General features: G+C 26.2%; 5 protein-coding genes and 2 long non-coding RNA genes across 10 annotated transcripts; 4 read left to right on the top strand and 3 right to left on the bottom strand.

Annotated features, from left to right (window-relative positions):
• The first annotated feature begins 409 nt into the window (after nt 1–409).
• Nucleotides 410–4,925, top strand: LOC126923669 (zinc finger CCCH domain-containing protein 3). The gene is made up of 7 exons (XM_050737361.1): nt 410–617; nt 1,107–1,965; nt 2,074–2,162; nt 2,244–2,427; nt 2,640–2,798; nt 2,874–3,069; nt 3,601–4,925. Exons 1-7 carry the CDS (start codon nt 566–568, stop codon nt 4,045–4,047), a joined length of 1,986 nt encoding a protein of 661 aa, XP_050593318.1. The 5' UTR covers nt 410–565; the 3' UTR covers nt 4,048–4,925.
• Nucleotides 4,529–6,712, bottom strand: LOC126923671 (LETM1 domain-containing protein 1). The gene is made up of 3 exons (XM_050737364.1): nt 5,246–6,712; nt 4,953–5,102; nt 4,529–4,837 (listed from the first exon to the last, which is right to left on the bottom strand). The coding sequence occupies exons 1-3, from the start codon at nt 5,966–5,968 to the stop codon at nt 4,658–4,660; spliced, it is 1,053 nt and encodes a 350-aa protein (XP_050593321.1). The 5' UTR covers nt 5,969–6,712; the 3' UTR covers nt 4,529–4,657.
• On the top strand, nt 5,979–12,447 carry LOC126923672 (uncharacterized). Of its 2 annotated transcripts, none has more exons than XR_007713265.1 (2): nt 5,979–6,087; nt 12,273–12,447. It is a non-coding gene; the product is annotated as an uncharacterized LOC126923672 (long non-coding RNA). The 2 variants fall into 2 exon arrangements; XR_007713264.1 differs by lacking the exon at nt 5,979–6,087 and adding an exon at nt 11,924–12,046.
• LOC126923667 (xylosyltransferase oxt) lies at nt 7,112–11,989 on the bottom strand. The gene is made up of 7 exons (XM_050737350.1): nt 11,412–11,989; nt 10,839–11,308; nt 10,588–10,730; nt 10,325–10,491; nt 9,787–10,168; nt 8,761–9,710; nt 7,112–8,685 (listed from the first exon to the last, which is right to left on the bottom strand). Exons 1-7 carry the CDS (start codon nt 11,580–11,582, stop codon nt 8,236–8,238), a joined length of 2,733 nt encoding a protein of 910 aa, XP_050593307.1. The 5' UTR covers nt 11,583–11,989; the 3' UTR covers nt 7,112–8,235.
• A 1,545-nt stretch (nt 12,448–13,992) lies between the features above and the next one.
• Nucleotides 13,993–16,471, top strand: LOC126923680 (N-alpha-acetyltransferase 60). Its single transcript, XM_050737374.1, has 3 exons — nt 13,993–14,239; nt 14,582–14,583; nt 15,845–16,471. The coding sequence occupies exons 1-3, from the start codon at nt 13,993–13,995 to the stop codon at nt 16,469–16,471; spliced, it is 876 nt and encodes a 291-aa protein (XP_050593331.1).
• A 2,379-nt stretch (nt 16,472–18,850) lies between these two features.
• LOC126923731 (uncharacterized) lies at nt 18,851–20,241 on the bottom strand. The gene is made up of 2 exons (XR_007713298.1): nt 20,118–20,241; nt 18,851–19,298 (listed from the first exon to the last, which is right to left on the bottom strand). It is a non-coding gene; the product is annotated as an uncharacterized LOC126923731 (long non-coding RNA).
• LOC126923726 (eEF1A lysine and N-terminal methyltransferase homolog) lies at nt 19,248–23,050 on the top strand. Of its 3 annotated transcripts, none has more exons than XM_050737440.1 (9): nt 19,248–19,375; nt 19,999–20,196; nt 20,285–20,407; nt 20,565–20,781; nt 20,912–21,130; nt 21,288–21,547; nt 21,631–21,995; nt 22,075–22,256; nt 22,343–23,050. In XM_050737440.1, exons 2-9 carry the CDS (start codon nt 20,105–20,107, stop codon nt 22,889–22,891), a joined length of 2,007 nt encoding a protein of 668 aa, XP_050593397.1. In that variant the 5' UTR covers nt 19,248–19,375; nt 19,999–20,104; the 3' UTR covers nt 22,892–23,050. The 3 variants fall into 3 exon arrangements, with proteins under 3 accessions (XP_050593397.1, XP_050593395.1, XP_050593396.1); XM_050737438.1 differs by having other exon boundaries at nt 19,293–19,651; XM_050737439.1 differs by lacking the exon at nt 19,248–19,375 and adding an exon at nt 19,752–19,894.
• The last annotated feature ends 180 nt before the right edge of the window (nt 23,051–23,230 follow it).

Raw genomic sequence — 23,230 nt, forward strand, 5'->3', positions numbered from 1 at the left:
GAGAAAACAAGAAATTATAGTAATGTTGCTATATAATCTGTGATCGAATGAAAATAGAAAAAACTTCCTCTCTGCTTTTATAAATCAGAAGTAATAAAATGTACATGAAATGCAACTTTCAGATAATTTAAAGAATTTAATATTTGTTAACTTGAATTCTTTCTTGATAGTTACATTAATATTATAGCCAACCTTTATAAAATCACATATTTTTATTTTTTTTTATTACAAACATTAAAAATCTATGGTCATTAAACATTGTTTACATTCTTGATGTAATAATTATAGTCACAGAATCGGAAATTATAAGTTAAAATATTCCGCTATTCAACCATAATAGAAAATAGTTCACTTATCGTGCACATATAGCGCTAGTGTTTGTAATTTTCAGAAAACGACATCTATCTTTAAATAGTTTATTTTTATGGTATAAGGAACATCACGAACGTACGTATTGTAATTTGTGAAATACATATACTGATTTATAAAATAATCTCTTATGCTGCAAAGTTATTATCTTTAATCTCTTTCCCTTCATTTATTGAGTAATAAAAAATAACATTTTATGCTATTAAATATGGATAAAAGTTTAATCAAGGAAATACACTATTTAACGCGTAAGTTTACAATTTTGTACAGTTCTGACTATAGTAACAAATAAACGTTTTATCATATTTAAAATAAATTTAACAAAAGATAAAATCATGCTATTAATTATGTCATTTCATTAATCATACTTGTATAAATGTTAGGGCGAAATATGGAAACAAAACAAAACAAAACAATAATAAGAAACAACAAATTATGAACTTTTCGTTGACAACAAATATTGATATATGTAAAGCTTTAACTCATATGCCACAAATTAACGTATCTATATTTTCAATTTTTATAATACTTCTTTATTAATCTCAACATTTATATCATTGTGATTCTAATAATAAATACGTATGTGTAAATTATAATTTATGATCTATAACTTCTATAATATAGTAATATAATTCAATAATATATGTTATAATTCAACAATATTTTGAATCTACACACGCGCACACACACATGTCAAGCTATTTTGTATTTATATGTTTATGATGTATTATTTTTAGATTTAATAGAAAATCATAAGAAGAAATCATCAGATAAATTGTGCTGTGTGGATAAACCTATTATAAACCAACCTTTAAATTCTGCAAAATCTGAGAAATGTATAAATTTACTTAATAAATCCCAACAATTGTCCAGAACATCTAGTAGTACGTCATGCAATGTATTAACCAGTACTAATGTATATATTAATCCAAACTTCAATCATCAAAATTCTGCAATATATGTTAATCCAAAATTACATAAGAGATCTTTAGTACACGTTAATCCAACTATGATGAAAAATATTAATTCCAATGAAGATGTGCAAAGTAATTCTGTAAATATAGCAAGTACAAATTCTATACAAAAATCAGTACATGTTAATCCAAAATTAATCAAAAAGTTGTCTTCCTCTGTACAATTTAAACCGGCAGAACATAAAGAAAAAGTAATACAAAATATTACCTATCCTGTTTGTTCAAGATTAAAACTTGTTAAGAATACAAATTCTCCAAAGGTTATTCATAATCAAAAGAAAGTGAACAATTCTAGTATTGTAATTTTATCACAAAGAAAACTTTTGCGTGTAAGGCGAGGGTCAAGAAAATCGTTCAGTACTTCTCAAATAGAACTATGTAAGATCAAAAAAACTTCAAATTCAATAGTAACAAATGTGAAACCTGCACCTCAAAAAGCTTTGAAAACAAAGATAACAAATGTTTTGCAACAGTCAATTAATGAAGATATTAATTTAGTGAAATCACCAGTTATAAAACCTAAAATAAATAAATACAGAATAGATCGAACAGCATCAAAAACTACAAATGCAACAGAACATGCAAACCTTGGTCAAAAAAAGACTGTATATGTATCTAAAATGTATGTATAAAAGATATAACATTTTTTTAAGTTTTAGGTAGCTTCTATAATTTTATCCTAAAAATTAAATTAATAATAATAATAATTTTTTTATGAAAAATTTTATAGAAATAATAAAATGGAACTAATTACGATTGGAGGAATTGTTTATAAATGTTCCAAGAATCATTTAGTACGTAAAAGTTATGGAATAAAAAGTAAGTGATAATACTATATTACATAAAATTGTAGAAACGAATATAGAACAGATTTTCATATTGTCTACATTTCAATTTCAGAAAAACGGGCCATAAATCTTAAAGTTGACAAATTTATAATAGCTACCAATGGGAAAAAATTATGTAGAGTAAAATCTATGAAAGAAACTTCAAGTAGTTCAAGTAAAAAAATATTGAATTCAACAAATGCAATTAAATCCCCATCTAATATGTCACAAAAAATAAGTTATAAAAATAATATAAGGTATATGGTTATCTGTAGCTTCATAGTCTTATTTCATTAATTATATCTTTCTTAACATTTAAATTCACATTTCCTTATTGCTTTGTTTATAATTCTATACATATTATATTTTTTAATCTTTTTCATATTAAATTCTTTTTTATTACATCATCATATAATATAATACTATTAGAAGCCATATAGTCATTTTATTGGTCTTATCTCTTTTGTAGCAATAAAGTCAAACAAAAGAGTATACAAATATTACGCAACAAAATGCAAAAAAATAACCAACCATGTTTAATATTTCAAAAATTTGGGTATTGTTCAAATCATGAAAAAGGGATTTGTGTAAAGCGTCATGACAAGAAACAAATTTCTCTCTGTAAAAAGTGAAGTAACATTTTGTATCTATATGATATATAAAAAAGCACATTGTTTGTTTAATAAAGAAAATATTTTTTTAGATTTCTTCAAGGAAATTGTTTGTTGGATAAATGTCCATTATCTCATGATGTAGGTCCAGAAAAAATGCCAACTTGTAAATACTTCTTGGAAGGTTGCTGTACTCGGGATGCTTGCCCTTATCGTCACATCAAAGTTTCTTCCAGTACTCCAATTTGTATAGATTTCCTGCAAGGATATTGTGCCAAAGGTAGTGAGGTAAGTGCGATATTTTTTATTCTTTGAACTAAAATATTTACTATCTTCTATTAAACCTTTATAATCTTCTCTTTCATACTTATGTGTACTCATACGTACTAGTATTATGGAAAATTTGTCTCCAAAGGATTAATAAAAGATTAGACAATTTTTATTAGTTATATAAATAAAGTGTTATATAAATATTTTTACAGTAATTTTCATAAGTACCTATCAGTAAAATATACTGATATAAATTTATTAAATCTGAATTATATTTTAATGCAAATTTTAAGTATTTAGAAGAATCTTAGATATCTTTTTAACATATTATAATTTATTTCTTCTACACTTATTTTTTTCTATATTTAATAGTAATTTATATGTTTATAGTTTAAATAATTATTCATTTATTGATTAATTTTTAAATGAAATATTGGTACCTTGACAATTAGTTTTATTAGCAGGGAAATATTTAAGTATATAATTAATATATTAATAACACATACAAGACAATATTTTTCAAAGAGCTGGAAGTTTCTTCTTTTACAGTGTAAACAGCGCCATGAAAATCTATGTCCAGAGTTTGAGAAAACAGAGAAATGCAGTAAAGGTGAGTATTGTCCTTACCCACATAAAACACAATCACCTTCTAAGAATCAAAACCATTTAAAAAGAAAATACAATATGCACTGCAATCAAACAGTAACAACTGTTACAAAAGATACTTTATCTGCTGAAAACAGACTTAGATATTATGAACAAGCACCTGCTTTAAATAAATCTCTTGATAAAAAAAGAGAGAACATTATGAAAAAAATTAATCTTATGAAAAATATAGACTCTGTAGTTCGCTCTAATACATCAATTGAAACGTCTAATAATAATACAAATTTGGAAATAAATGAAAATAGTGATGAATTAGAAACCGTTTCTGATCCAAAAGTATTGAAACGTCCTCCAATTGGTGTTCTACCTGCTTATATACCTATTGATTAATGCAAAAAAATGTAATTATTGGTAAAATTCTTTCGATACTTTTTATGGTTTTAGTAATCATTTATTTCAAATGATATATCATGTTTGTGTAATTTGACAAAATAATTTATGTTTAACAACCGAAAAAAATTTTTATTTGTAGCTAATAAAAGAGTTACGTTTGTATTATGTTATATTCAGCTATACACAAAAAATGGCAATTATATTTTGTAATGTATACACAATATCAGAATGAAAGATATATATATGACAAAATGAAAGTATGTCATCTATGTACAAGTTATAATTATTTTATTTTATGTACATGTCATTCTTGCTTTGTTTTATTAAAATAACAATTCTCTTTAAAAAAAAGTAAAAAAGAAAACTATTGCTAGCTATATAAAAAAGAAAATTTTCTGAAAATACGATAAAATATTTATATAATGTAGAAAATGTACATTTTTATATCCTTCTGACATAGATACATTTGTACAGTGTATAATGTACAATTTATTTATTTACATATATGCTATACAAACAATCCAAACACAAATATTTAAACTTTGTATTGTTACAATTCTTATACATTTTTTTACAATAAAAAGAACAAATATTTAATAATGTTGTTTTAAGTGTACAAAAGAATCCAGTTAGTAGGATGATTGTATGCCAGCAGTATTGGGCTATGTAACAACAATGAAACTGTGTTTTCATCGACTGTATTTGATATTATGAACCATTGTTCTAGCCAATTTCTCATACTTTCTAAGGACATAGTTGCAGGACTTACACCCCTAAATGAAAGTGCCTAAAATATTTTATAATTTGAATATATGTAATAAATATAGTATAATATGTAAAGAAATTATCGAATAAATAGTATAAAAAATATCAAAGATATTGGAATATTATTTTATGCACACCCAACGTATTTCATCATTCGACATTGTAGTAGGTCCACCTTCTTTTTGTATTGCTTGATCCATTTGTTTTATTAACATAGCCCGTTCTGTTAATTTTTTTCTTTTAAAAGGTGTCCAAGTAGATATATTATATATACCAAGTAATTCTTTCTAAAATGTAATTCAGCAATATATTAATATTTATAAAAGATTTTACTCTCAAAAAATTGTTATAGATGTGAAATTTACTAAAATATAATTGAGTAATATACAAAAACGATATTAATTTAAATTAAATATTAAAGTTAACATACTGTATGTTTTCTTTTAAGACTATTTAATGAATATGGTGGACCCGCAAATAATTCAGAACAGGCAATAATATCTTTCACATTAGGATGTGTACCACTGCCAAGACATGCAATAATACCACTCCATTTTAATTTCAGAGTTTGATTTTTAACATTGTTAAGTTCTGCTTGCATGCACCTAAACAATGGTCTGTTATGTTTTAATCTTTTCTTATGATCCAGTAGCATAAAATCCAGTTTTTGTTGTAATGTCCAATAATGAGAAGTTAAAAGATATCTTGGGAAATAATATGCTAAAGGAAAGATGATGTAATTTGTAAAAGGAATGGCAGATATTAATAAAACAGGAAATATCTTTATTAAATCTTTACGCATTGTATAGTTCAATCTTAGTTCATCTGCAGTTAAATTACCATCTCCATCAATATTTTGCTTTTTCATTACCAGAAGAAATTTTTTTACATCTTGAATAAAATCTTTGGTACCAATACTAAATATACGATATACATGCATTGTCTTTGGAAAATTCTTTTCCAGTACTTGTTCATAATTTTTAATATAATTTATATATTTATCAAACCAATAACTTTTGATGTTAGATATTCTATGTTTTTCTATCTTTTTCCCTTCTTGTATTTGAAATCGCATACAGGTATATGTAAGAGGTAAAAGTTTTTGATTTTGAAAAACGTATCTTTGATGATGCATTAATCTATACATTTTCATGGTTCTATTTATATAATATTACTTGTGGTTATGTTAAATCTTGTTATTTAGTTTCGTTTCGAATTGACTATATTATTATGTCAAATTAAATATATTTAATAAATATTCTGTACGAAAAGGTAATTATACTATTTAGTAATACTATTTATAATTATCATTTGGCATATAATGCTTCTTAATTTCATTAATATTTATACTATTTTCTTTTCATGTAGAAGCATTAAAGAAATATACTTGTGTGACATAGTATTTATAAAATTTTCTAAATTCAAATAAGGCACCCTTTTATTATTTAAACAATTGTTAATACATTATGTTATGAATATTAAACACTGCAATCACAGAAAATAACTTCTTTGTATTCAGTTTATTAGTCTTATTCGGTATGTTATATCATATATGAATTCACAATTTATTAAAAACAACTAAGCATATAAAACCCACAAATACAAAATACGAGGAAATTGGATTTATAACGATTTTTAACAGTTGATGAATTTTTTGAATTTTCAATTCTTAATTATTTATTTTTGCTTGCTAAGGTATTAGTGTATTATTCTATATAAAATATTTTAATGCCAATTATTTTTATAAGACTTATAATTTTTGTATTATATCGACTGGTCACATCTTAGATGTAATATTCCAATATGGTTCTAATTATATTGTATTAAACATAATATCATCTGATACCATATACACAGTTACTTTACGCATCATAGAGAGCACATGCACAATATATAGATTCACAATAATCGATGGCTTGAACGTTCCTTTAGCGGTAAATTTAAAATTGATATTTGTATATCTTTTAATGAGTTTTTATTAAGTGGATAAATACAAAAGGTATTATCTGCTAATACATGCATGCATTGTAAGCTATATAACTTTTTTTTATGTTTACAAAATTTAATGTAAATATAATTCTGGACGTACGTAAATGTATTAATAGGAAAAGCAATAACGTAATTTTAAATAACTTTTTCTATTATTAGTCTTACTTAACGTGAATAACAATATTATATATAAAATTATTTATTTATAAATAAGGTATTTTTATAAATAAACATTAACATAATGAAGCAATAAAAAATTGATTAAATATTATTATAAAATTATTGGGTGTCAGGATGTTTAGAAATATTTAAGAAGAAAAGTTTACTAATTTTATTCAATTTAAAAACTTCCATGTGGAAATAAAATATCTTTTGTAGCCAATTTTAGCTAATTAACCATTATTTAATACATTAGTGCAATTCTCGTCATGTCATATCATATAATTAACTGTAGGACATTATATTATTTTGATTTCGCACTAATTTAAGTGATAAGACAATTCTTAAATCAGTTCATCTTTTTGATTTTTATAAATATTTACATTTATAAATGATAGTGGCATAAATATTTTTGTTTCGTTAACCATCATTTATATATTTTAAAAAGATTAACATATCAATGGTGAACATACATATGCACAGATAAATTGCATAATACACATGTAATAATATCATGTAAAATAAAACATACTCATAAATTGATCTTTTTAGGGAAGAGTACACAATAATAATTAAACTAATGTTTTTAGCTTATTTTTTGTTTAAAAGTAGGAGGCATCCTTTAAAATCACTTCGCAATATACACGCACAATTATTATTGAAATTTCAAGTTTCTATGAATTAACAAAATTGAAGGCACATGTAGCAATATTTTGTAGGAATATAATTCAAATTCGGTATAAATATGTATTGATTATAATTTCTACTTACAGCATATAAAACATAATTCATTAATTTGTAAAATGAAAATCATATTATGGCAAATAAAGATTAATTACTTTTTCAACAAAAATTCTAAATATTCTATATCTCTGTGTGAAAACAAACTTGAATTTTCTGTATTTCATATAAATTTACTAGAAATAAGAATTAAGGAAAATCTATACACAATTTGTATATACATTATTATATGAATATAAATTAACAAAACTTTATAGAAATATATAATAGGAAAAGAGGCATTTTACTATAGTGAAATAATCAGATTACTGAACTTTGGATATCCAAAGAATGACAAAAATTTCCTTATATTAGCTTAAAATTTTTTTAATTTCAGGATGTAAAATACTTTTAAAATAGACCATATGAATATGTATAGCATGTATTTGATATAAAAATATCTAAAAAGATTATTAACCTTTACACGTATTTAATAAGTTAAACTTTAAAAATATTGAGAATGGCACATATTTAGTAAACTAATTGATAGTTTTAACATAGGTTATTGATATCAGCCTTTGAATCTGGACTCAATGAGCTCCAGTAAGTATTAATACACTTTTGTAACTTTAATTTAGCATTATTAGCACTGCAGATTTTATCAATTTCATAATGTTCCTGTACTAGCTTGTCTATCCATTGATCCAAGTTAGAATTAATTTTAATTTCATTATCTGTTGTATGTGTAGTTCGTTCGTAAAAATTTACAGAATTTAATAAATGTGACCACTTTTTATTCATTTCTTCAGTGATATGATAACTGTTGGCAGATGCATTATTTATTTCCTTAGCTCTCTCTGCATCAATCTTTTTATTTTTCCAATATCCTAAAGGAGTCACCAAAAAATTCATTTTTGTCACTAATAAGGAATCAGCAACTAAAAATAGATGCCAAGTACCCACAATTAGATGTTCATTGAATTGTGGTTTAACATACCCTGTCTGAAAATAACCAAACCGTTAGTTATCTATAGTATATTAAATATAAAACAATAACTAAAAATTTCTTATATTTACTAATGTCGTTTCTTCAAGCTGTATATAATTAACTTCTGCTAATCGACCATAAGGATCCACCCATAATATTGACAGATTTTGTGGTATGGTCAGTGTAGTATCAAATTCGTATGATAAAACTGGATATGAATATGGTCCTATACTTCCCATCAAATTTCTAAATGTCTTTTCTTTTTGATCATAATCAGTATTAACAGATAAACTTTGTATCTTTCCCAACCATTCTCTACTAGTAGAAAAATTCTGTCTTAGGTAGGTCAAAGCTTCTATTTGTTCCAAATATTCTTCTTGAACAGTTTGTTGTTGTAATGTAGCTTCAGCACGAATTAATATTCCAACAAACTGATTTCGTTTAAAATAGGCAGTTGTTTCCAAAAGACGGATATGTTTGTAATCTATATTTAGTTTACGAAAAATTAATCTTGCTAAGGAATTTGAAACAGTCAATTGTGCATCATCACTCAAAGGACTCAAATCTGATGTATGGTATAAACTTTGCCAGTACGCGTCGTAACCTTTCGCATTCACAGATTTATTTAAATTCTCAGGGTACAACCATTCTTCTACCCTGTCTATGATTCTTTGGTCAATAATAGATTCAAACTTTCGTGCGAAAAACAAATTGCGATCTATTGTATTGCGAATTCTGCTAAAGTCTTCAAGTTTGAAGTCATTTGGACTACAGCCACACCAATCCACCACAGCTTTATACTGACATTTACAGCCTAGCTTTCTTTTCCAATTAGTAACATGTAAATTATTATCGATGTAAGTATTGCAAAATTTTGAATTACGTAGAACTGTATGAAAAAAGGATTCAGCGGGTAATAAAGTATATTTAAATACTTTTAAGAGATCAGTCACTAATTTATCCGGATTTGGATTAGCAACATACTCTACAAATTCTCTGCTTAAGGCTACCCAGTCACTACCACCATCTATTTGAATACCTATAAAAACATTTTTTTGTAATAAGTTGAGAATATTACAAATATTGTCAAATATAACGAAAGAAAGAACATTTACCATCTGGTAATTTGCGATCGCCTATTCTCCACATACGAGTTTCACATTCTACAAAAGTCTTATCCAAACCTTGTTTGGTGATAAATCGTTGGACTTCCCTTCCATGAGATTTTACAAAATTCATACCTTTATTCAAGCTAAGAAATTGAGTTAATTGTGCATTGCTTTTTATAGGAAAATCAGATTCTGACAGATTTACAAGAAAATCCCAATGGTGATGATGTGCAAGCATCTGCTGTGCAGATTTTAAAAGAGTCGTTAAAAGACTTGCACCTCCCCAAATGCTTGCATGTCTTAAATTTTCTCCTCTTGCCACCTTAATATTATTAATTTTGCAAGATTTTTCCACTTCTAACATTTCTCGATAAAGATAATCTTGTCGCTGAAAATAGGAAGTACATGGATTACATGTTTTTCTATCATATTAACATGTTCACAACGACATGATCCACCGATGATGCACGCATGCCTGTATAGTGCGTTACCGGTTGATAATGTTGTTTCGAATATCTTAAAACCAAAAAACTTATATAATTACCGCATCGACATGAATATAAAATAAATGGGAAGGATGATAAAGAATATTGATAAGTCGTTTTACTTGTCGACTGGCTCTGCCATTTACTGTTAATAAATATGCTATTCGAACTGGCTTTTCATTTTCACCATCTATACTTGTATTTCGAGCTTCTTGTGCTTTAAATTCTATTAAGCAAAAGATGAGATTTATTAAAAATCTACATTGTTACAAGCAATAATGAATATATATGCTATAAATATATCAATTCTTTACTTCCTTACTCTGAATTCCAGTCCAAAATACATTAATTGTTAGATATCCACCACAAGAATATTTTGGATTACCAGAACATTTCATATTACAACTAGAATCTGGTAATCGTTTTAGTTGAGATGGATTTTCCATACCACAAAAGCATTCAACACTAAAATTAAATACCATACATTTTAAATCTTGATGTAGTCAATTTAGAATAGTAACTGATACTTGATATAATTTTTCATTTAATTTCTTAAATATCTGAAAAACTTACGAATACTCAGTACCAGCATACAAATATCCTGACTGAAGACACAGAAAAGCACAGCGTTCTGGAGAATTGTTCCCTTTAAAAACATGGTAATAACCAGAAAGTATTCTTAATGTTTTATCATCTTTAAAACATCCTAAACTGACTGGTTTATCCATAAATCCTGGAGAATGAGGGCACAGAGACTGTATTCTTTCTGGGTATAATAATCCTTGTTGGTTAAGGCACGTCACATTGACAATGCGTTGTTTGCATACTTGACTTTGTGCACGTGTTACAGCACTTACTGCTTCTTTGCCATTAAATTCACAAGGTGGTGTAAAATTTAATGATTTACGATCTAGCTTTACTCTAGTAGTACGGTTTCGCTGAAATTGTAGAATTCTATTTGAATTACTAATTTTGTCAGGTGGTAGTTTCAATTGACGTAAACCTTTTGGTAAACCTTCATCTTCTGTAGGTTGAGATGAGTCCTATATGCAAAGAAATATATACATAATTGGTATTATAATGTTAATAATGTGACTAATAAATAATATTTATATTATATATAGTAAAAATCATATTAAAACTTACTTCTCCTGAAGACAGCCGATTAAATTTTCGATTTCGGATTTCCAAACCGAAGAATATATGAGCTAAATAAATTTGTACACATAGTACAGTAATACCAAATACAAACAGTATTCGATATTTTCGTAAACAACTAGAGGACCGACTTATTGAATGATTTTTTGGTATAACCATTTTTCTTATTTTAATTTATGTCAACTGAATCCTTTGAATTTTGTTGAGTTTTATAACTTTCATAACCCAATTTAATGGGTAATTTTCATAAGACACGAGGAACATGTTTCACTCATACGTTCGATATTATATATAATATTACATCCACTGCATTATATCTTTTATACCTATACTTATATGTAATATACAAATGTATACAGATAATTTAGGCAGTCATAAATTACCAAAAAGACAATAACAAAGTGTAAAATGTATGTTCAATAGAGTACTTCAATATAAATATTCGTTTACATTGTTAACACACGTTCAACTTCATTCCACTCTAAATTCTTAATTAAGTGAGGAAATGTAAGCATAAAAGTCTTAAAAAGAAATTATGCGAGGTAACGTTGTTTCAAGTGATATTATTTATTGCTATAAATTAACAAATATATATACATAAAAATCTATACTCCATTACAAAGGTAACTTCATGATAATCTACATTTAGTTATCAGTATCACAGTATTGCCAGTATTACCACCATAGTTAATAAATATTCTATTTCCTGTAAAAGATTATCTAGTTGAAATAACTAATTTAATTTAAATATATTTATAATCTCTTCAGAGAAATAGAATCATTGACATAGCTCCAAAATTATACATCTAAGTATTTCAGTATACATTTATGTATTTGTATTGATTACAGAAAAATTATTTTGGGGTAGAAACAACAATCAGAATACCACAAGCAGTTAGCATCAGTAGCAACCAAGAGTAACCAGCGACAACAACTTGTTGGAAATTATTATATAGTACAATAAAAAATAAGATTATTTACTGTAAGATAATTATACAAAATGTATTTTGAATGAGTTTTACAATCTTGTTATTTATCCTTTCCTCTATTTAATCCCACAGAAATTCAAAAAAATTAAAAAATGAAATGGAAAAACAGTTAAGAACTCGCGGTATTTAAAGAGGAATCGTATAAAAAAGACTGCAAAGTGATTTTTAAAAATTCTGAGAAATGATGCTAAATTCCAAGAATTATTGAAATGCTGCCACCTCTTTGTTTTCCCGATGCAAAATTGAGATTCTAACAAAAATTTTCTTCAAGAACTCGAGAATTTCAATTGGAATATGTCATTTCCAAGAATTTCCAAAAAAGTGTTACCTCTTATATTATGTGTTCTCCTGGTAAAAAATTGCTAAGTAGGCGTGTTCGAAAATTTGTTGCTCTTGAATTTTCCCGGAAAATGATTTCCAGGAAATCATTTCTAAAAATTTCGAAAGGTTTTGAATTATGTTACTTTATTCTCTTACCAATACTTATCAATTTTCTCGAACTTTTTCGTCACATTTTATAACCTATTTCTTAAACTAATGAGAATTGGAAAAAATTTAAGGATTCATAAGCAAAATAATATTGTTTTATTCAATTCAATTTGTAAATTTATAATAATTGTACAATTTTACTATGAGTTCGTAATTTTCTGTATAGTAATTTGTGTAATTGTGTAATTTTACAATAATTTGACTGTTGCACGACTGATAAAGCTAAAAAAACTCTTGTCATATTTTTAAAAAAGGCGGGAGATAGTCAAAAGTGCTACATGCTTGCAAATTTGAATCCTGATCCACGAACTCACTTCTGAAAATTCTGCACCCTTCTACGATTAAATTAGTATAAGAAATACCAGGAGTATTTTATAAAATTTGTATTATATTAATATAAAAGTGAAAATTATAACAAAAACTAATATTGTAATACATATCATTATATAAGTAATATTTAAGTATATATATATATATATACTTTATTATGAAAGTATATATATATAAAATAAGTATATATAAGTATATATATATATACTTTATTATAAAATTTGTTTAATTAATAAATATATTCATATCAAGTATTATTAAATGATTACAAAAGGATTATTTAAATCTGGTAAACAACGTTACATTTGTTTTTGAATATGAATTAATAAAGATACAAAATTTGAATTTTCTAGAGGTTTCTTATACGCATACATATCTATATGTATACATTACAATAATCACTTTTCTTGAAGTTTCAAACGACGATAAAATTATTCGTTAAATTGATATTTAGAAGAGTTATTGTTGTAACAAAAAGTTATCTTTTTATAAGGCAAAATTTCCTTTTACAAAAAATTTAAAGAATCATATTATGATTGTGTTCAAATCTTAGAAATCAAAGGTGAAAAAGACAGATGGTTCGAGAGAAAAGAAAGAGGTAAACGAATGAGCAGGAAAGAGATGACAATAGGGAGCTATAGAGAGGGAAACAAAATGTCGGCAGATTTCAATATGTTTACTAGCAAACGATTACATCCAACGTGACATGCTTGACATTGTACAAGAAATGACTAATGAAATGGTAGAAAAGTTGTGGCGTGATGGCCGTATCTTTTAATCGATATCTCATTTTACCGGAAATCGAGAAAAGTGACTTCAAAATATCTCAAGAAAACAAGCATAAATACACGGATGAAAATACTACAAGAAATTTATCTAATGAGCAAAAGACTTCCGTGATACCGGCAACTGTACCTTTGTGTGTTCTGGGTGATGTCCAGTTACGTTTCCTGTGTCCAGATGATTTGGAAGAAGTACGGGCACTTTGTCAAGATTGGTTCCCCATTGGTACGAAGTTTCCCATCAGTTTTAAAATTAAATCTTATAAACACCTCATATAAAGAGTAATTTACACTTGTTTCTCACATGTAATTAATCCTTTCTGGTTTTATATTTAGTTTCTTTGAACTTAGTTAATACAATATTTTTGTATTATTCTTGAGCCATGGCTGCTGACTCAACTGTCATAACATTCCAGTTTCAACAAAGTATTATACCAAATATGTAAATATTTCAAGAATTACTCTTTAAAAAGAGATTGATTTGGCATTAGTATTGGCATTAAGAAAGGAGAATTTCATAGTTTTCTTAATTATCTATTTTTTCAAAAATAATAATCTTTATGTTCAGATGTAAGTGAGGTTCGTATTTAGAATAATGAGGTCTTAATCATTCATTATTTGGCTTTTGTATGTTAGTTGAATAAGTCATTTACAATTCTTTTGGCATAAAGTGTGTTGATTTAATGCTTTGCTTTATATTTTTAGTTTATTTATTAAATCTATTAAATTATTATAGTATAAGTATCATGTCAAATTATTTTAAATAAGAAGGTAATACCAATAATAAAGTATATTATTTCTTAACTTATAATATATGTATCTAATGTGGTTAAAAATATTTATTTTTAATGCAATTATAGTTTATTAGTGTTATAAATTTATTAGACATTATAAATATTAAATAAAAGAAATGTTAAATGATGCTTTATCTAGTCTTTTCTTTATATCTTCTTTATATCTTTTCTTTATAAATTTGGATTTATAGAAACATACTCTTTTTGCTATATTTTGCTTCTAAACAAATTTATTCTAAAATTATTTGCTTAATTTGCTTTTGTTTAATTTGTTTTACCATGTATGATTTTGGCAAGTATTTGTAACATATATAATATCATATTCTATTATTACTATTATATGTATAATGATGACATCAAACAATTTTTCAAATAGTTTCCTTTATTTGAATTATAAGATATGAGTCTGTTTGCATATTTTATGTTATTTATTCATAAACTCATATGGAACTAGATGTAAAACTTGTATATAATAGTAATAGCTTATATAATTAATAATATTTATCTTTATTATCTTTTACCACTATATCTTATCAGTACTTATCAATTTGATAAGCAACTATTTGCTTTTAGTTCAATTTTTATTTAGTAATAAGCCTTATTAGTTTTATTTCTACACAAGTTTGATAATAATTAGCAGCTAATATTAATTAAAAAGTAAATATAGAACAATAATAATAGAACTTATTACATCTATTCATAATGTATATTTTTTATCATTTGAGAATATAATACTTTTAAATTTAAATGTTTTATCATATTTTATTTACTTTTTAATAAAATACAAAATAATATACTTGTCAAAGAGAAGAAGTACATATGTATTTTAAAGCATGATAATAATTTATAAATAAATTAAAAATGTTAAAAATTATATTATACATACACATATATCTTTGAACTAGAATAAGGCCATAAAGGATTAATTAATAAATATGTTATAAATTATTTTATGAAATAACAGAAAATTATCAAAAATTTAATATAACTATGCATGTTATATGTTAATTTTATAAATTATTCATCTTGTATTAAAGATAATATCAAAAGTCACTTATATTAAAGCATTAATTTATTTTGTCATAGATTATCCTTATTCGTGGTATGAAGATATAACAAGTTCCTCGCGGTTTTATGCACTTGCAGCTGTGTATGGTGGAGTGATAATTGGACTCATTGTTGCAGAAATAAAACCTTATGCTAAGTTGAACACAGAAGATCGTGGTATTTTGTGTTCAAGCTTAGGAAATGATTGCTTAGTGGGTTATATTCTTAGCTTAGGTGTCCGTCGTGCATATAGAAGAAATGGGATTGCATCATTATTATTGGAACAATTATTAGCACATGTCACTGCTCCAGAACGCTCTTCCGTAAAAGCAGTCTTCCTGCATGTATTATCCAGCAATGCACCAGCTATATTGTTTTATCAAAGATGTCACTTTCGATTACATAGTTTTTTACCATATTATTATGTAATTCATGGCAAATGTAAAGATGGTTTTACGTATGTTCTCTATGTCAATGGGGGCCACGCACCACGGGGTATTCGTGACTGGTTACGTCATATAGCCAGTGCAATGGCTAGTCTTGGACCTTGCAGAATACCACGTTGGATTTGGCAACGGCTTCTTTGGGTTACAACTATTCTTTCATATCATAGATGATACTTTTTGACAAATACCAATGTTAAACCAAATACTCTTGTGTTTCTCTTATGTTTAAAAAAATGCATATAGCACAGAGTCTGTTAATTTGGATTTTATGCCTACTTAAGCAATGAAATTATTAGATTCATAATTGTTTTCACAACTTTAGGAGTAAAATTATTATGAGAAATAATTTATTGCTAAAATGACAATACTTAACTTAACAAGTATCAATTTTTATTTAATCAAGAGAATATTCAAAGAATTTTATTATATTTACTCTGACAGAAGTTATAAAATTTTATAATTCTTTCACCATGGATTATATTATTAAATGATTCAATAATTTAAGGTTTAAGATAAATGACATAAATATTAAGAATAAAGCGTTTAACTGCCAGAGCATTTGATCGGTTCAAAATATTTATATTCAAACATCTTTTTGAATACAATATTTGCATGTTAAAGGGATTTGTATTTCGTTGAATATAACATTCATAAAGCATTGAAAAATAGAACTCATTGCAGAGTAAAATAAAGCATTGGTGACGGGATAAAACTGAGAAATTTTGGAAACATTTATGACTATTTTAGCTTTTTCCTATAATTTGTTATAATTGACACAATATTTTCATTTGCATTATTATGTTGTTGATTGATATATAATTTGTTATTCCCAACTTTACAAATAATTTTATTATCAGTTATTTCACAAACTTCCAAGTATTCCAATTTTAAATCTAAATTTAATCTTAACTAGGTTTTTGAACAATTCTTTCCAGTATACTAGTCATTTTCTTTTGGAATACTTCCAAACATTTTATTTCATCTCAAATACTTATTCTTAATTTTGTTAAAAATGATTTGATTTATTCATTTTCATATTTTGATGATATTGACAAATAAACCATTTTTTTAATCATCTTATTCTTCATTTATTATATCATTTGTTTAAGGTTTTTTTCTAAATATTTATTTTATTTATGATGTTACTCTACTATTCATTTAATTTTGGAATTTTTTGTTGTTAAAATTCAAATTCTTTTTATTTATTATTCATCAAAATTTTCTACTGCTAAGTTATTCATTGTTTCTTTTATATGTCTTGTTTACTTCATCTGTATTACTAACAAATAGCTTTTCTTAATTGAATAAGAAGTACAGACTTCTGGGGCCATGTCGCCCGTCACCAGTTTAGGCACCACAGGAGGGCTATTTCTCAAGCTTCTCAAATTCATTATCACTAATTCTAACTGAGTGCAATACTGATTATCATGATAGTTGATAGTGTTGAGAGTGACTGCTGAGCATGTTATGCTTACTCAGATTTTTTATTATATATGAAAGAAGACCATCATTTTCAGTGCTTCAATGAAGCATTCATTTTCCATGTAGATACCATTCTTTAATATAAACATACAGTTATAAGAAGTCCTCTTTACAATTATAGGATAACTTTCAGTCCCCTTTAGAAATTATTTATCAATTACTCAGATATATTAGAATTGGTTAGTTTTTAATGTTTTACAATTAAGGATTAATTTGTTGAAAAAGAAAGCAAAAGTTCTCATAATAAATACATCAAATCAAATAAGATTTAATTACTATTCTTATTGAAGTAATTCAGTATTTAATATTTTCTCTTGTAAAAATTCACATAAATCATTACAGTTGGAAATATTCTTACAGGTAACTCAATATCAGGATAATGAGACAGATAAATTGTATTAATTATATTGACTACATTTTATTAAGTTTTTTTAATCTAAAGGTATTCAATTTTTTTTATATTAAATTACAATAGTATATATCTTGTAATGTTTTTTGATAAAATGATAATTTTCATTTGAACTTTTAATTCTTTACTATTAAAATATGATCTATTCTAAACATATAGGACATGCTGCTAGATATTAAGTAATGTTGCATACATTACAAGTTATGTAAATGTTATAAGAGGTGTTATTTTTATGTAAAAGCTGAAACTAAATATTTACATGGAGGATTTAGACCAAAGCTTTGTAACTTAAAGTTCTAAAGGGGATTTAGTTCCAGTGGACATTACCAGGTATTACATAGCAAATATAATATTTTCCATGGTGATAGAATACATTGAATTGCTTCTTGTTTTAGGCTGTGCATGTATCCTTTAATTAAAATGTAATGTAATACATATTTTCTTTGTATTTTATTTTTATCAATCATTTAGAAATGAGAGCATTGTTTACATTTACATATTCAAACAAAAGAAGAAGGAGCTTTCGTATTGATGATATATAAGAATGTGAGTCATGAATGTGTGTGCATATTATTTATACATAATGTACATATATATTAAATGTGTCAGAGTAGTTGTACATAATAATGTATTGACTTTGTTTGTAATAAATTGACATGTTACAAGTTTTGCCCGCTTTTTATTATTATCATAAAATAAATACAATTCTCATAATAAATATTTATTAACCTCTTAACCTACAACTACGGGCATAACCCGTAGTACGATGATCGGGCCAAACGTAAATATTACGGGCATAGTCCGTAGCAGATGATCGGATCAAACGTAAATATTACGGGCATAGCCCATAGTACGTACTACACAAGTCGTGCGAATGGCTCGAAGGCTGCGCGAGCTTGTTTACGTTTTCGGCTCAAAATTCTCGAATGTAAATCGTAGGTTAAGGGGTTAAGCTGATAGTAACTTTAATTGTATTTAAAAAGGTAGCTTTACTGATGTGTCCTCTACCATGTCTTGGCTCTGACAGAACCAGGTTCTAATTCAGCACTCTTGGATGGATGAGACATTTCTTTTTGCCTTTCTTCCTGTTTTCTCCAACCTATATTCCTATATATTAGAAACAAATTTTTAATTTGAATTTGTCTGAATACAATTAATTAGAGGAGTATATATACGAGAACCAGGTCCGTGACTTTACTCTGACAATCTCTCTACTTATCTTTGTTTATATTTACGGATCTACTCAAATTTGAATCCCTATCAATAAATTATCATGTTTTGAGAATTAAACAAAATATTTAAACGTTCTTCATTTATTCAAAATCCATCTTCATTTTTTTATAAAAGATTAATTATATCTATATGTCATTCAATGTATTCTTATACGTTATTTTGACATGCAATAAAGCAGAAAATAACTGCGGTAAATCGTATATAATCGTCGCAAACCTAACCTCAATGTAAGTCTGCCTTTAATGACATTTTTACATAGAAATGCCATTATAAAATTCAAATGAAATAATTCTTATATTTAAAAATAAATGTATTACAAATATCTTATTAATTTTTGAAAATAGAAATATATAATTATACGTTATAATTATACATTTATTTATGTATATATCTGTAAATAACCTATATACAGTGTGTAATATTCAATAATTATATCATTACAATGATATGAAATGATAACATTATTTAATGTAAATATAAACATAATTTGTAATTGAAAACATGATACGAAACGAAATATATTAAATGTAATACATTTATGATTTAACAACCTTCACTATGTAATATTTTCTAGGGTTTGTGGTTGACGATTGCTGTTCTCGGATTAATTTAAAAGGGTACTTAACCGTATTTTGTTTATATGTTGTCCAATTTGTAAATTTAATTAAAACATAGAAAATATGAATATATTACCAAAAACACACGAAGAATTTAGCCAAGTTGAATATTGGAACACGTTTTTCAAGAAACGTGGTAAAAGAAACTTTGAATGGTATGTCTTACTTATTAATGGCATGTTCACAATTTAGTATTTAACACACATTTCCTTTACATATATATGATTCTTCCTTTTTATTTAGGTATGGAGAATATCCAGAATTATGTGGTATATTTTTAAAGTATATCAAGGTGAAAGACAATGTTTTAATTGTCGGTTGTGGCAATTCTACTGTTAGCATGTGTTTATATGATGCTGGGTACAGGTATGAGATCTTTGAATCATGTTGACCTTATATTCATAAATTTAAAGCAGAATCATTTTGTTTAAGATTGTCATTTTTTGTACAACTGCTTTTTCTATAAGAGGTAATGTTGGTTAATCTTTAGTAATATTATTTTTAATTTTATTCTTAATTGCAGAAATATTACTAATATTGATATATCACATATTGTTATTAGACAAATGCGTAAAATTAATGCAATTATGAGACCACAATTAGTTTATGAACACATGGATGCTACACAAATGGTATATGCTGATAGTACATTTAACGTTGTTTTGGATAAAGGTACTTTAGATGCTCTTATGCCAGATACTAAAGAAGGGACAGTATCTAATGTTAATAAATATTTTAAGGTACACCATATATATTAAGTAATGAGTAAATCATGTTTACACTATGTTTTATTTACAATGTATATATACACTATACTTTTTAATATGCTTAGTAAAGTAATAATATATCTTACTATATAATAATTTTTAGGAAATTACAAGAATTCTACGCGATGGCGGCAGATACATATGCATCTCATTATTACAGGAACATATTTTAAGGCAACTTTTATCTTATTTTCCAAATGTTGGGTTCATGTTTCGTATAGTACGTTGTCATGAAGCAGAAGAAAAAACACGCCTTGAAGATGGAAGTTCAATCCCAGTTTTTGCAATAATTGCAACAAAGATTGTATATTTGTCACAGACTGTAAGTTTTATATTATTATTACAAAATAAATTGCCTATCTTTAATAATATTAAATTTATATTTAAATTATCAGATTCTTATAATGTAATTGATAATATTTCACTGATGTCCATTTTAACAATTTTTTTCTAAAATAAATATTGTGTAATTACAATAGGTTTTAGAAGTAGTACTAGTTGATGGTGCACCAAGACGATTATCATCAATAGATGAAATGATATCAGCTATACTTTCAGTACAACAATCTGCATTTATACTTAATAGTCTTCAAAAGCGTAGTGTGGCTGATATTGGAGAAATCTCACTAAATTTACATTCTCCTGATAACAAACACCCACGTTATACAATCTACGTTTTAGATCAGCCCAAGGTACATGGTACAAAAAGCTATGCAGCTTTTATAGTACCACAAGGAAAGTGAGTTTATGTCTAGTATAAGTACATATTTAATGATTCCAAAGATGAAATTGAGACAAAGCTTAAATTCTTTGTTCTGTTAGGGAAACAGATTGGCTATTTAGTACAAAAGAAGGTAGACAACAGGTTCTTAAGAGCTCCCAACGTGATAGACTTGCTATTGTCACACTATGCAGGGAACACAAATTTGAAAATTGGGAAGCTGTAAAAAGTGAAATCGAAGATTGTATTTTGAATTTAGCACCAGAAGGCTTGTCTGGAAAAAATAATATTCCATTTTTATCACTGGGTTCAGATGTTGGGGTCAGAACAATATGTTTTGAAGGAAAGAGCAATTTGAGTGGTCCTTTCGTTGTTGAAGAGATTGAAAGAGATGGTAGTGAATTTAGGAGATTAATTTTTCTAAATAATCCATATGTTGTTCAGAGTGAAGCTCGTCTTAAACAAGGTATACAATTTTACTTCTTATTGTTTCATCAGAATCATCTTACCACACAATGTTTTGATTTATAAATAATTCTTTTCAGCTAAATCTAGACGAGGTAAAATGAAAAAAGTTGTCGATTCAGGATTTTTAGCGTGTGATCATCATGTATATATGAGCATTGGTGTTAGTGCTGCAATAAATTCTAAAGAATGTGACGAGATAATGATCATAGGTTTAGGTGGAGGTGGATTGTGCACATTTTTATATAATTGTTTTCCTAAGGTATATGTATACTACATGTTTGAATTTAATTTTTTTTGATCACATGTTACAAATATTTAATAATATATATATTTCTAATTCTGCAGTTACGAATTACAGCAGTTGAAATCGATGAGAAGATGTTAAAAGTCGCCACTGACTATTTTGGTCTTATTCTTGACAATAGAATGAAAGTTGAAATTGCGGATGGTATTCAAATTATCAAAGACAGTACATCGAATGGCAAAAGATACAAAGCTATACTTTTTGATGTAGACAGTAAAGATAATACAGTTGGAATGAGTTGTCCACCTAAACAGTTTCTAGAGATGCCCATTATAAAATCAGTTGCAGAATGTTTAATGAATGATGGATTTTTTATTTTAAATTTAGTTAGTCGAGATGGAAATATCAAACAGAAAGTGAAGAGCGACCTAAAGTCTGTTTTTCAATCTATGGCATGCTATTCTGTACAAGATGAAGTAAATGAAGTTATGATATGTTCTTTAAATGAAATTGACGATATTGAATGGAAACATATATTTAAAAATTCTGTAACAACTTTAAACAAACAGATATCTATGCGGAAGTTACTAAGTGACACAAATATGTATGATTTATCGTCTTTAATGGGAAATCTGAGTATAGAGTTTTAAGTAAAAAGTATATATATATATATATATATATACATATACATATACATATAACCAACCAACTATATATATATATATATATATATATATATATGTAGTTAATTTCGTGTACAATATTTATTTGAACTTCTGTGAATATTAAAATAACAAAATTGAAATATATTTTTGTTCAATGGTGTTTTTTTAATTTAAAAATATTTTTCTCCTTCCTCATCTGGCTGTTATCATAAAGTTGTACATCATACAAGAATTGAAACAACAGCGAAGTTTGACTGACTTCCATAATATTGGAAAAATGAAGATTGATTTCAGAATAGGCAAAATATTTTTCTTACTATTAAT

The sequence above is a fragment of the Bombus affinis genome, chromosome 13 (genome assembly GCF_024516045.1).
Source record: "Bombus affinis isolate iyBomAffi1 chromosome 13, iyBomAffi1.2, whole genome shotgun sequence".
Lineage (NCBI taxonomy): Eukaryota > Metazoa > Arthropoda > Insecta > Hymenoptera > Apidae > Bombus > Bombus affinis.

Coding starts and splice junctions, on each gene's coding strand:
- LOC126923669 (XM_050737361.1), top strand. CDS start 566: ATGCTATTAAATATGGATAAAAGTTTAATCAAGGAAATACACTATTTA. Junction 2,799..2,873: donor CAAATTTCTCTCTGTAAAAA/GTGAAGTAACAT, acceptor ATATTTTTTTAG/ATTTCTTCAAGGAAATTGTT. Junction 3,070..3,600: donor ATTGTGCCAAAGGTAGTGAG/GTAAGTGCGATA, acceptor CTTCTTTTACAG/TGTAAACAGCGCCATGAAAA.
- LOC126923671 (XM_050737364.1), bottom strand. CDS start 5,968: ATGAAAATGTATAGATTAATGCATCATCAAAGATACGTTTTTCAAAAT. Junction 5,103..5,245: donor GTCTTAAAAGAAAACATACA/GTATGTTAACTT, acceptor ATTACATTTTAG/AAAGAATTACTTGGTATATA. Junction 4,838..4,952: donor CGAATGATGAAATACGTTGG/GTGTGCATAAAA, acceptor AAAATATTTTAG/GCACTTTCATTTAGGGGTGT.
- LOC126923667 (XM_050737350.1), bottom strand. CDS start 11,582: ATGGTTATACCAAAAAATCATTCAATAAGTCGGTCCTCTAGTTGTTTA. Junction 11,309..11,411: donor ATCGGCTGTCTTCAGGAGAA/GTAAGTTTTAAT, acceptor CTTTGCATATAG/GACTCATCTCAACCTACAGA. Junction 9,711..9,786: donor CGATCGCAAATTACCAGATG/GTAAATGTTCTT, acceptor ATGTTTTTATAG/GTATTCAAATAGATGGTGGT.
- LOC126923680 (XM_050737374.1), top strand. CDS start 13,993: ATGGCCGTATCTTTTAATCGATATCTCATTTTACCGGAAATCGAGAAA.
- LOC126923726 (XM_050737440.1), top strand. CDS start 20,105: ATGAATATATTACCAAAAACACACGAAGAATTTAGCCAAGTTGAATAT. Junction 20,197..20,284: donor GGTAAAAGAAACTTTGAATG/GTATGTCTTACT, acceptor CTTTTTATTTAG/GTATGGAGAATATCCAGAAT. Junction 21,548..21,630: donor TTTATAGTACCACAAGGAAA/GTGAGTTTATGT, acceptor TTGTTCTGTTAG/GGAAACAGATTGGCTATTTA.